The sequence below is a fragment of the Salvelinus alpinus genome, chromosome 22, assembly GCF_045679555.1.
Source record: "Salvelinus alpinus chromosome 22, SLU_Salpinus.1, whole genome shotgun sequence".
In the NCBI taxonomy this organism is placed as follows: Eukaryota; Metazoa; Chordata; class Actinopteri; order Salmoniformes; family Salmonidae; genus Salvelinus; species Salvelinus alpinus.
The window spans coordinates 2,543,395-2,557,136 of NC_092107.1; the positions used below are offsets into that span (position 1 = coordinate 2,543,395).

General features: G+C 42.4%; 1 protein-coding gene across 2 annotated transcripts in view; it reads right to left on the minus strand.

The window, feature by feature from the left end:
- The window catches only part of LOC139548766 (replication protein A 70 kDa DNA-binding subunit-like), a 55,978-nt gene that overhangs the window by 38,926 nt on the left and 3,310 nt on the right, over positions 1 to 13,742 (minus strand). For both annotated transcript variants that reach the window (XM_071358586.1, XM_071358585.1), the window contains 4 exons: positions 11,137 to 11,266; positions 10,685 to 10,787; positions 10,524 to 10,592; positions 10,011 to 10,203 (listed from right to left, as the gene is read on the minus strand). In XM_071358586.1, coding sequence (XP_071214687.1) covers positions 10,011 to 10,203; positions 10,524 to 10,592; positions 10,685 to 10,787; positions 11,137 to 11,266 — 495 coding nt within the window. The remainder of the gene's footprint in view (positions 1 to 10,010; positions 10,204 to 10,523; positions 10,593 to 10,684; positions 10,788 to 11,136; positions 11,267 to 13,742) is intronic.

The following is a 13,742-nucleotide window of genomic DNA, read 5'->3' on the forward strand; positions in this document are numbered from 1 at the left end:
TTTGACTATTTTCTACATTGTAGAATAATAGTGAAGACAACAAAACTATGGAATAACACATATGGAATCATGTAGGAGTGAAAAATAGTGTCAAATCAAAATATATTTGAGATTCTTCAAAGCAGCCACCCTTTACCTTGACAGCTTTGCACACTCTTGGCATTCCCTCAACCAGAATCACCTGGAATACTTATCCAACAGTCTTGAAGGAGTTCCCACATATGCTGAGCACTTGTTGGCTGCTTTTCCTTCACTCTGCGGTCAAACTCATCCCAAACCATCGCAATTGGGTTGAGGTCATCTGATGCAACACTCCATCACTCTCCTTCTTGGTCAAATTGCCCTTACACAGCCTGGAGGTGTGTTGGGTCATTGTCCTGTTTAAAAACAAATGATAGTCCCACTAAGTGCAAACCAGATGGGATGGCGTATCGCTGCAGAGTACTGTGGACGCCATGCTGGTTAAGTGTGCCTTGAATTCTAAATAAATCACTGACAGTTTCACCAGCAAAGCACGCCCACACCACCACACCTCCTCGCTTCACGGTGGGAACCACATACGCGGAGATCATCCGTTCACCTACTCCACATCTCACAAAGACATAGTGGTTGGAACCAAAAATCTCTAATTTGGATTTATCAGACCAAATGACAGATTTCCACCGGTCTAATGTCCATTGCTGGTGTTTCTTGGCACAAGCAAGGCTCTTCTTATTGGTGTCCTTGAGTAGTGGTTTCTTTGCAGAAATTCAACTATGAAGGCCTGATTTCACGCAGTCTCCTCTAAACAGTTGATGTTGAGATATCTCTGTTACTTGAACTCGGTGAAACATTTATTTGGGCTGCAATTTCTGAGGCTGCTAATTCAAATGAGCAGCAGAGGTAACTTTGGGTCTTCCTTTCCTGTGGCGGTCCTCATGAGAACCAGTTTCAACATACCGCTTGATGGTTTTTGCTACATCATTGATATACAGTGGGGAGAACAAGTATTTGATACACTGCCGATTTTGCAGGTTTTCCTACTTACAAAGCATGTAGAGGTCTGTAATTTTTATCGTAGGTACACTTCAACTGTGAGAGGCGGAATCTAAAACAAAAATCCAGAAAATCACATTGTATGATTTTTAAGTATTTAATTTGCATTTTATGGCATGACATAAGTATTTGATACATCAGAAAAGCAGAACTTAATATTTGGTACAGAAACCTTTGTTTGCAATTACAGAGATCATACGTTTCCTGTAGTTCTTGACCAGGTTTGCACACACTGCAGCAGGGATTTTGGCCCACTCCTCCATACAGACCTTCTCCAGATCCTTCAGGTTTCGGGGCTGTCGCTGGGCAATACGGACTTTCGGCTCCCTCCAAAGATTTTCTATTGGGTTCAGGTCTGGAGACTGGCTAGGCTACTCCAGGACCTTGAGATGCTTCTTACGGAGCCACTCCTTAGTTGCCCTGGCTGTGTGTTTCGGGTCGTTGTCATGCTGGAAGACCCAGCCACGACCCATCTTCAATGCTCTTACTGAGGGAAGGAGGTTGTTGGCCAAGATCTCACGATACATGGCCCCATCCATCCTCCCCTCAATACGGTGCAGTCGTCCTGTTCCCTTTGCAGAAAAGCATCCCCAAAGAATGATGTTTCCACCTCCATGCTTCACGGTTGGGATGGTGTTCTTCTTCTTGTACTCATCCTTCTTCCTCCAAACACGGCGAGTGGAGTTTAGACCAAAAAGCTCTATTTTTGTCTCATCAGACCACATGACCTTCTCCCATTCCTCCTCTGGATCATCCAGATGGTCATTGGCAAACTTCCGACGGGCCTGGACATGCGCTGGCTTGAGCAGGGGGACCTTGCGTGCGCTGCAGGATTTTAATCCATGACGGCGTAGTGTGTTACTAATGGTTTTCTTTGAGACTGTGCTCCCAGCTCCCTTCAGGTCATTGACCAGATCCTACCGTGTAGTTCTGGGCTGATCCCTCATGATCATTGATGCCCCACGAGGTGAGATCTTGCATGGAGCCCCAGACCGATTTTCTAATAATTGCGCCAACAGTTGTTGCCTTCTCACCAAATGGCTTGCCTATTGTCCTGTAGCCCATCCCAGCCTTGTGTAGGTCTACAATTTTATCCCTGATGTCCTTACACAGCTCTCTGGTCTTGGCCATTGTGGAGAGGTTGGAGTCTGTTTGATTGAGTGTGTGGACAGGTGTCTTTTATACAGGTAACTATTTCAAACAGGTGCAGTTAATACAGGTAATGAGTGGAACAGGAGGGCTTCTTAAAGAAAAACTAACAGGTCTGTGAGCCGGAATTCTTACTGGTTGGTAGGTGATCAAATACTTATGTCATGCAATAAAATGCAAATTCATTACTTAAAGATCATACAATGTGATTTTCTGGATTTTTGTTTTAGATTCCGTCTCTCACAGTTGAAGTGTACCTACGATAAAAATTACAGACCTCTACATGCTTTGTAAGTAGGAAAACCTGCAAAATCGGCAGTGTATCAAATACTTGTTCTCCCCATTGTATACAGAGAAAAGAGTCAGCCCGAGATTTAAACCCTGTGGCACCCCCATAGAGACTGCTAGAGGTCCGGACAACAGGCCCTCCAACTTGACACACTGAACTCTGTCTGAGAAGTAGTTGGTGAACCAGGCGAGGCAATCATTTGAGAAACCAAGGCTGTTGAGTCTGCCGATAAGAATGCAGTGATTGACAGAGTCGAAAGCCTTGGCCAGTTCGATAAAGACTGCTGCACAGTACTGTCTTTTATCGATGGACCTTGAGCGTGGCTGATGACCCATGACCAGCTCGGAAACCAGATTGCATAGTGGAGAAGGTACAGTGGGATTCAAAATGGTCGGTGATCTGTTAACTTGGCTTTCGAAGACTTTAGAAAGGCAGAGCAGGATGGATATAGGTCTGTAAGAGTTTGGGTCTAGCCCAGCTGATGTGTAGCGGTCCAGATTTTGCAGCGCTTTCAGAACATCAGCTATCTGGATTTGGGTGAAAGAGAAGCAGGGGGGGCTTGGGAAAGTTGCTGCGGGGGGGGGGGGGGGTGCAGAGCTGTTGGCCGGGGTAGGGGTAGCCAGGTGGAAAGGATGGCCGGCCGTAGAAAAATGCTTATTCTCGATCACCGTAGATTTATCGACTGCACTTGACCGAACTTTCAAAGTTCTTGTAATTTTCCGGAATGACTGACCCTCATGTCTTAAAGTAATGATGGACTGTCATTTGTCTTTGCTTATTTGAGCTGTTCTTGACATAATGTGGACTCACTCTTCTACCAAATAGGGCCATCTTCTATATACCACCCCTACCTTGTCACAACACAACTGATTGGCTCAAACGCATGAAGGAAAGAAATTCCACAAATTAACTTTTAACAAGGCACACCTGTTAATTGAAATGCATTCCAGGTGACTATCTCATGAAGCTGGTTGAGATAATGCTAAGAGAGTGTAAAGCTGTCAAGGCAAAAGAGTGGCTATTTGAAGACTCAAATATAAAATATATTTTGATTTGTTTAAAACTTCTTTGGGATAGGGAGGCGCTATTTTCACTTTGGGATAAAATCGTGCCCAATTTAAACGGCCTCGTAATCTATTCTAGATCGTACAATATGCATATTATTATTACTATTGGATAGAAAACTCTCAAGTTTCTAAAACCGTTTGAATTATATCTGTGAGTAAAACAGAACTCATTTTGCAGCAAACGTCCTGTCAGGAAGTGAAAAATCTGAAATCGAGGCTCTGTTCCAGGGCCTTCCTATTCATTTGCTTGAAATCTATGGATATTCATGCACTTCATACACCTTCCACTAGATGTCAACAGGCAGTGAGAGGTGAAATGGGGTGTCTAGCTAGATCTGAGGTCGAATAAGAGCTCTTGGAATGACGTGACCCCAAATTTCCTTTGTTCAGCAAGGCGCGGGAAGGAACCCTGGATTGCCTTCTGAAAAGCTTTCGTTATAGACGGCTAATATCTCCGGCTTTGATTTTATTTGATACATGTGATAATATCATCGTAAAGTATGTTTTTTCAATATAGTTTTATCAGATTATTGAAAGTTTATCGGGAGTTTTGGCGTTTTCCGTTCTCTGCGTTTGGTGAAGATGGACAGCTTCGCGCCACTTGGCTAGCTTTGGTTGCTAATTCGACAGGAGAAAAGGACATTCTAAAACCAAACAACGATTGTTCTGGACAAAGGACCCCTTGTACAAGATTCTGATGGAAGCTCAGCAAAAGTAGGAACCATTTATGATGTTATTTCGTATTTCTGTGGAAAATGTTTAGTACTATTTTCCGCCCTCATTGCAGGCGCTGTCTCGCTATAACGTAAGCTGTATGTCGTACTAAAGTTATTTTTTGAATTCTAACACGGCGATTGCATTAAGAACTAGTGTATCTTTCATTTGCTGTACAACATGTATTTTTTAGTAAAGTTTATGATGAGTTATTTGGTCAGATTAGGTGAGTGTCAGAAATATATCCGGAGATTCTGGGAAAAAGTTGCTACGTTTTCACAATGTATAACCACGGATTTCAGCTCTAAATATGCACATTTTCGAACAAAACATAAGTGTATTGTATAACCTGATGTTATAGGACTGTCATCTGATGACGTTTGTCAAGGTTAGTGAAAAATTATATATCTTTTGCTGGTTTTTTGCGATCGCTAACTTTTGCTGCTGATAAATGGGTTGTGTTTTTGGCTATTGTGGTAAGCTAATATAATGCTATATTGTGTTTTCGCTGTAAAACACTTAAAAGATCTGAAATATTGGCTGGATTCACAAGATGTTTATCTTTCATTTGCTGTACACCATGTATTTTTATTTTTTTTTTCACGTTGGTCTCTGTAATTGTTCTAGCTGCTTTGGTGATATTTGTGATTGTAGCTGCAATGTAAAACTATGATTTATACCTGAAATATGCACATTTTTCGAACAAAACATAGATTTATTGTATAACATGTTATAAGACTGTCATCTGATGAAGTTGTTTCTTGGTTAGTGACTAATTCTATCTCTATTTGGGGGTTTTGTGCAAGCTACCTGTGCTGTGAAAGAAATGTCTGTGCTTTTTTGTATTTGGTGGTGAGCTAACATAAATATACGTGGTGTTTTCACTGTAAAACATGTTTGTTTTTTTTAAATCGGACATGTTGGCTGGATTCACAAGATGTTTATCTTTCATTTGCTGTATTGGACTTGTTAATGTGTGAAAGTTAAATATTTCAAAAAAATATTTTTTGAATTTCACGCGCTGCCTTTTCAGTGGAATGTGGGGGGGGGTTCCGCTAGACAGGTTAACCGGTTTTTGGTTACTACACGTGTGTAATTTCATAGTTTTTATGTCTTACATACAATTATACTCAAAACCATCTACAATAACTTTTCTTCAAAAACATTACGATGTGACACTTCCTGCCCAAAACAGCGTTCTATCTTAGCACTCAATGGACTAAAATGTGTTTGATATTGTTTTATTAACCTTCCGACTCGATCAGAAACACAGCCATTGCCAAAAGCTATGAAATCTGATTGACTAAAAAACTTTTTTTTTTAAACTTTGTATCCTACATTATAGTAACAATAACACTACATTTGGAAAACAAAGGCCAACTGTAGTCTGTACTTCAAAATACACACATTCAAGATAAATATGAAAGTAGTTTAATTAGGAAATAAGATATTAATTTTTTCATGCTCAGGTTGAACGTACAATGTAATTGCCCACCACAAGTGCTTGAAAAGTCCTTGACCAACTATCTATGGAATAAGTCAGAGACAAACACCCATTCGAAATAAATCACATTTCCACATATAAATATTGATCGTGTGTGATTCTCCTGGGTCACTCAAGGTCCTACAGTTCTCCACAACACATTCATTCAGGGAAATGGGGCAATTTATCCTGTTCAGATTAAGTGTGAGGTCACTGCCTATTCAGCATCTCCTGGTCACATGGCACATGCATTACTAATGTTTATCATGATGTATGTATAGGAATGGGAAACAAAAATAAAACAAAATCGACATTGCTGCTAATTTATCCTGAGTATAGATTCATGTTAACCTGCTTCTATCAGGGTGAGCTGATGCATAGCCATGTATCCCTGCCAGGGGGCCAAAGCTAATGAGATGTTATCAGTGACATTACAAATTTATGCCTGCGTCCCAAATGGTTCCTGGATTCTTCCGATGGCATTGAGTACACCACATCAGTCATTGGCTTCATCAATAAGTGCACGTTTACAGGCAACATCCTCACTGAGCTAAAGCGTAGAGCTGCCGCTTTCAAGGAGCGGGACTCTAACCCGGACGCTTATAACAAATCCCGCTATACTCTCCGACCAACCATCAAACAGGGAAAGCGTCAATACAGGACTAGGGATGAAACGGTTACTGGTTTCACGATAAAATTCCCTACGATTAGTATTACCGTTTCAAATTTGAATTATCATTAAAACCGTGTTTGATTACCACGGTTTGAAAAACTCACGGTAAATACTATCCAGCATCAACCAAAATTAGCAACAGTCTGACGCAGGCGCAGCATGGAACTTAGGTTATGTTGTGTGTGAAAACATGGCGGAAGGCAGTGACAGCGCTCGGGAGATTTTTCAGCCTTCTAAGAGGACCAAATTAGAAGTGTGGTCGTATTTTGGGTTTTACAAGACTGCGGAGGGAAACTTAATCGAAGATGGTCACCCCGTCTGCAGAACACGCAAAAACATAAATAATAATCGCTGCGAAAGGGGGCAAAACTTCCCACTACTTTATAGCGAATGCAAGGCAAGTTAACTTTTAGCTCAATGCATGAAGTGGGGACTTCGAAACGGGGGAAAATGTCATGGTTTGTCTGTCTAACTTGCTAATAGCTTGTCAATAACGTAAACTGAAGCTTTCAGTGTTACCTTCTCTTGTAGAAACACTACCCGTTGTTCTGCTGCTGTATGCGTTGGGTGTCTGCAGACTCTATTCGCCCATTGCACACGATAACACGTTATGTAGTTTAGTCACCCAACCAACATATTTTGTTCATTTAAAATCCGACAGACGTCGACTTGGTTGTAAGTACTCCAACGAGAGAAACACTATAGTAAGTAAAATTGTTGTGCTCATTGCAATTACTATCACTGTCTTCTTAAGACTAAATTGCATTTATGTAAATTGTGCATGGGGTCATTGCATATACTCAAATGCAACACAGAAGATGTGAATAATAATAAAACATTTGCTATTCCCTTGTTAGGCAAACCCAGTGCTGCTACCTGTCCCCCCTCGTCTACAGTTGTCAGACACTGAGCAAGCATTTAAAAAGGCAGGCTGCTTATGCACCCACATCAAAAAATGTCAAGACCTCACTGCAGCCCTTTCATATATCATTGCAAAGGACATGTCATTTCAAATTGTTGAGGCCTGGCTTTCTGAGGCTGATGGTTGCCGTGCCTCACTACAAAGTGAGTTGCTGCTAATTGCATTTGTTGTTTGTTTATTTGATTTGCTTACTTAAGGTTGTGTTCATTTAAACCTGCAGGAGGGAAACTTCTCATGGCCACATGGTGCCATCTTTAATGTTAATATTTTAATGATTTGGCACACAAAAAGTGCATAGTGCTGCTAACTGTATTTGTTGGTTTTCAATATAAAACTTGGTGACATGATTTCAGTGTGTGTATCAGTACTTTATGAACATCTCCAGCACATTTTAACAATACTGCGATAATACTGATAACTGTGATCATGTCACTATAATCGTGATATGAAATGTTCATACCGTTTCATCTCCATACAGGACTAAGATTGAATCCTACTACACTGGCTCCGATGCTCGTCGGATGTGGCAGGGTTTGCAAAATATTATGGACTACAAAAGGGAAGCACAGCCGCGAGCTGCACAGTGACACGAGCCTACCAGTCGAGCTAAATGACTTCTATGCACACTTCGAGAAAAGCAACACTGAAACATGCGTGAGACCACAAGATGTTCCATACGACTGTGTGACTACGCTCTCCGTAGCCAATGTGAGTAAGACCTTCAAAAACAGGTCAACATTCACAAGGCCAGAGGATTACCAGGACGTGTACTCCGAGCATGTGCTAACCAACTAGCAAGTGTCTTCCCTGACATTTTCAACCTCTCCCTGACCGAGTCTGTAATACCAACATTTTTCAAGCAGACCACTATAGTCCCTGTGCCCAAGAACACCAAGATAACCTGCCTAAATGACTACTGGCCCATACCACTCATATCTGTAGTCATGAAATGCTTTGAAAGGCTGGTCATGGCTCACATCAACACCATTATAGCAGAAACCCTAGACCCACTACAATTTACATACCGCCCCAACCGTTACTGCCCTCCAGACTGCCCTTTCCCACCTGGACAAATGGAACACCTATGTGAGAAGGATGCTCATTGACTACAGCTCAGCGTTCAACACCATAGTGCCCTCAAAGCTCATCACTAAGCTAAGGACCCTGGGACTAAACACCTCCCTCTGCAACTGGATCCTGGACTTCCTGACGGGCCGCCCCCAGGTGCTAAGGGTAAGTAACAACACATCTGCCACGCTGACCCTCAACATGGAGGCCCCTCAGGGGTGCCTCCTGTACTCCCTGTCCACACATGACTGCATGGCCAAGCAAGACTCCAACACCATCATTAAGTTTGCTGACAACACAACAGTGGTAGGCCTGATCACCGACAATGATGGGACAGCCTACAGGGAGAAGATCCGAGAACTGGCAGTGTGGTGCCAGGATAACAACCTCTCCCTCAACGTGATCAAGGGGGGATGATCGTCAACTACAGGAAAAGGAGGGCCGAACACGCCCCCATTCTCATCGACGGGGCTGTAGTGTAGCTGGTTGAGAGCTTCAAGTTCCTTGGTGTCCACATCACCAACGAACTGTCATGCTCCAAACACAACAAGACACTTGTGAAGAGGGCACAACAACAACTATTCCCCCTCAGGAGATTGAAAAGATTTGGCATGGGTCCTCAGTTCCTCAAAAAGTTCTACAGCTGCACCATCGAGAGCATCCTGACTGGTTGCATTACCGCCCTGGTATAGCAACTGCTCAGCCTCCGACCGCAAGGCACTAGAGGGTAGTGCGTACGGCCCAGTACATCACTGGGGCCAAGCATCCTGCCATCTAGGACCTCTATACCAGGTGGTGTCAGAGGAAGGACCTAAAAATTGCCAAAGACTCCAGTCACAGACTGTTCTCTCTGCTACTGCACGGCAAACGGTACCGGAGTGCCAAGTCTAGGTCTTAGGTTCCCCTAAGCCATAAAACTCCTGAACAGCAAACCAAATGACTACCCGGACTATTTGCATTGACACCCCCCCCATTTGTACACTGCTGCTACTCTGTTTATTATCACTTTACCTCTACCTACATGTACATATTACCTCAACTAACCTGTGCCCCTGCACCCTATATAGTAGTGCACTATATTGGGAATGGGGTGTCATTTGGGAGCTGCCTATTCTCTCTGCCATCTTAATTCATTCAGTCTTTGTTAGGTTACAACTAATTTAAGCATGATTAAGAAGAGATCTTCAACATCACAGGGCTGGCTGGGCTGACGCCTGCTATTACCATCATTACAACTAGGGATGAGTCCAAACGGCATCCTATTCTCTACATAGTGCACTACTTATGACCGGAGCCATATAGGTCACAGGTAGTGCACTGCCATTTGGGATGCTGGCTATGGTTTCTTATTCTCCCTCCTCTCCGGGCTCCGCCATAAGGCCCAAAGTCAATCTGCGCCACAAGCCACTACTGTCATCAGCATTATTAATTACTTTTATCCCTGCTCTCATAATTACCTAATCCACCCCAGCACAACCCTCTGCTGCCGTAGCATCCATCCCTATGATAGAAAAATAATAAGCTAAGTCTGTTGTTAATGACGGTTATCACGCCCCGCCAGCCCTGCCTGGACCACCCTTCCCCTTTGTTCCTCCCTTGCTACACCTTACCCAAAATGGCGTCCTTTTCTCGGGCCTCCAGGTCAGCGATGGAGACGAAGTTGCACTGCACCATGGGAACGTCCTGGGTGTCCTCACAGGGGATGATAGTGGACTCTCCATTTAGGGTCATCTCATAGTCATTCTTCAGGGACGAGTACTGCTTGTTGGCGATCTTCAGTGATCCCTTGGAGATGTAGAACACCTGGACATGAATAAAAGGAGGTTTAAATCTAAAGTAGATTTGGGCACAGGATTCATTTCAGCTGAATATTGATGTAGGAGCTAAATCAAGCCTGGCAGAGGATCTGTAGCAGAGGATCATTTTGCTACTGTCCTTTGACTCAATTTGGAGAGAATCATCCATCATCTCATTACACCAAATCATATCAAATTCAGAACATTGTACAAATCAAAAAGTATTGCCACTAGCACATTGAGATTAATTACTCAGTTGACCCAAATCTGTGAAAATGACAAGCATATGGTGGATAAGCATCCTTAATAGGAGGCAGTTCCACTCACCTTGCCAGTCTCGATGATGCTGTAGAACTTGTCCACCTCCTGGGTAAAGGCAGTCACTCTGATCTCTCCCTGCATCAACACACAACACAGTCAGCAACGGACTAGCTCCACACGATCCAATACAGCAACATGAGAAAATGCAAACAGAAAGGGTTACTCACACTTTCATCCACAATCTCCATAGAGAACAGCTTGCCGTCCCCACGAGAGTTGCTCCAGGTGCGGATGCCGCTCTTGTTGGTGACACGTGCTCGGATGGTCCACCTGACAGAAAATAACCAATGTTTATGTTGCTGTTGGATGGACCTCTATTCCTTGAAAATACCTTGACCAACTATCTATGGAATAAATCACAAAAACATCCCCAAATACAAATCAAACGGTCATTATTCCATTCTAAGACTAAAGAGTATGGTACAACAGGATTATCATGACTTAAGAATAAACATTTGGGCAAGAGATCATGTTGTTTGAGATGTTCGCCAAAGTGATAGGCTGCGTCCCAAAAGGCACCCATTCCCTATATAGTGCACTACTTTAAAGTAGTACACTATATTGAGAATACAGTGCTATTTGGGACGCAACCATAGACGGGTATAAGAAGACTACTCACTTTGACTGGTAGGGGTTGAGGCTGGCGATGGGCACGACTTTGGCGGATCCCCCAGGAGTGCTGGGCATTGCAGACGGAGGCATGGCCTTCTTCCCCCCAAACTCTCTGCTGGGACCTTTGTTCATGGTGCCTTATGATAGATAGGGAAATGAGAGAACAGAGGAGCTATTGGTGCATATAAAGAGCAGTGAGAGTGGCAAACAACAAAATAGACATCCATAACTTATCAGGGCTGAATTAAACAAACTCCCTGATCACTGTAATTCTCACTTCATGAGAGTAGTCTCACATAACAGAAAAACTTAAAATCAGGAAGAGTAGCCGATTTATTGCGGTAGATTTGGGAGAGTAGGAGAGAGGAGGCAACCCCCCAAGACCAACTAAGTTGTGAGTCTGTGAGATGGTGTTTTAGTGAGAGATGATTCATGTATCACAGACTCAAAGCAGACAGAAGTGTGAAATAACAAACCAAAGCTGCTCTTCCCACAGGAGATTGGTGCATACGGCCTGACTGAGGGTTCTGTTTGGACAAGCGCTAACTGCACATTTGATTTGTGTGCGTCTCACACTGTGGATTACAGTTCAAAGTGTCAACTTTGCCAACAACTGCATTTCTAGTCATTAAGCCCCCAGATCCAGCAGCACAACTGAACAATAACAACTGTGCTGATGAGGAGGATGAAGCTCACCATCAATACTTCAATTCCCTAACACCAGTTTAGTGTGATGAATACCTATGACCCAGACCATAAGATAAGCTCCTAAAGTCATAGATTTGGCTAAGAGTTCATCTGTCATGGTTCACAAAATGCCCTATGATACTGTAGGTTAGCACTAAGAAACCCTTCCTTTAGCCATGCATATTTTCATGAAATCCCTGCTTAAACACTGATTAGAAATGTTTGTCACGAGAGATGATTAACATTTATTTAGTTACCTGCACCCTTCTTCTTTTAGCTATTTAGTGAGAATATGTATTAAAAATAATAATAATAATAATTTAAAAGCGAAATTCAAGTAGAATAACTAAATACACAGTACCAGTCTGATGTTTAGATGTTTGGACACACCTACTCATTCAAGGGTTTTTCTTTATTTATACTATTTTCTACATTGTAGAATAATAGCGAAGACATCAAAACTATTAAATAACACATATGGAATCATGTATTAACCACAAAAAAGTTTCACAAATATACTTTTGTTTTTCTTATTATGGCAAGAACAGCTCAAATAAGCAAAGAGAAATGACAGTCCGTCATTACTTTATGACATGAAAGTCAGTCAATCCGGAACATTTCAAGAACTTTGAAAGTTTCTTCAAGTGCAGTCGCAAAAACCATCAAGCACTCTGATGACACTTACTCTAATGAGGACCGCCACAGGAAAGGAAGACCCAGAGTTACCTCTGCTGCAGAGGATAAGTTCATTAGAGTTACCAGCCTCAGAAATTGCAGCCCAAATAAATGCTTCACAGAGTTCAAGTAACAGACACATCTCAACATTAACTGTTCAGAGACTGTGTGAAAATCAGACCTACGTGGTCAAAATGCTGCAAAGAAACCGCTACTAAAAGGACACCAATAAGAAGAGACATTGGACCGGTGGAAATCTGTCCTTTGGTCTGATGAGATTATTGATCTTTGTGAGACACGGAGTAGGTTTACAGATGATCTCTGCATGTGTGGTTCCCACCGTGAAGAATGGAGGTGGTGGTAGTGTGGGGGTGCTTTGTTGGTAACACTGTCAGTGATATATTTAGAATTTAAGGCAAACGTAACCAGCACGGCTACCACAGCATTCTGCAGTGATATGTGTTCCCATCTGGTTTGTGCCTAGTGGGAATATCATTTGTTTTTCAACAGTACAATGACCCAAAACACACCTCCAGGCTGTGTAAGAGCTATTTGACCAAGAAGGAGAGTGATGGAGTGCTGCATCAGATGACCTGACATCCACAAATCACCTGACCTCAAGCCAATTAAGATGGTTTAGAATGAGTTGGACCACAGAGTGAAGGAAAAGCAGCCAACAGCTGCTCAGCATGTGGGAACTCCTTCAAGACTGTTGGAAAAGTATTCCAAGTGAAGCTGGTTGAGAGAATGCCAAGAGTGTGCAAAGTTGTCAAGGTAAAGGGTGGCTACTTTGAAGAACCTAAAATATATTTTGATTTGTTTAACACTTTTTTGGTTACTTCATGATTCCATGTGTGTTATTTACAAGGTAGAAAATAGTAAAAAATAAAGAAAAACCCTTGAATGAGTTGGTGTGTACAAACGTTTGACTGGTACTGTAAGTATATTTTGGAATCAATGTCAGTAGCATGTTATCTCTCATGGCATGATTACCATTTTAATCCAGTACTAATTGCTTAGCTAATTACTTGATGAAAAGTGAACTGTCGAAGTTAAGATTAAGTTAGTCCCGTGTAGCTCAGTTGATAGAGCATGGCGCATGCACCAGGGTTGTGGGTTCGATTCCCACGCGGGACCCATATGAAAAAAGTATGAAAATGTATGCACTGTAAGTTGCTCTGAATAAGAGTGTCTGCAAAATGACAAATGTAAGGAGCTGAAACTTATAAGTCAATAGTACTGTATATTCAG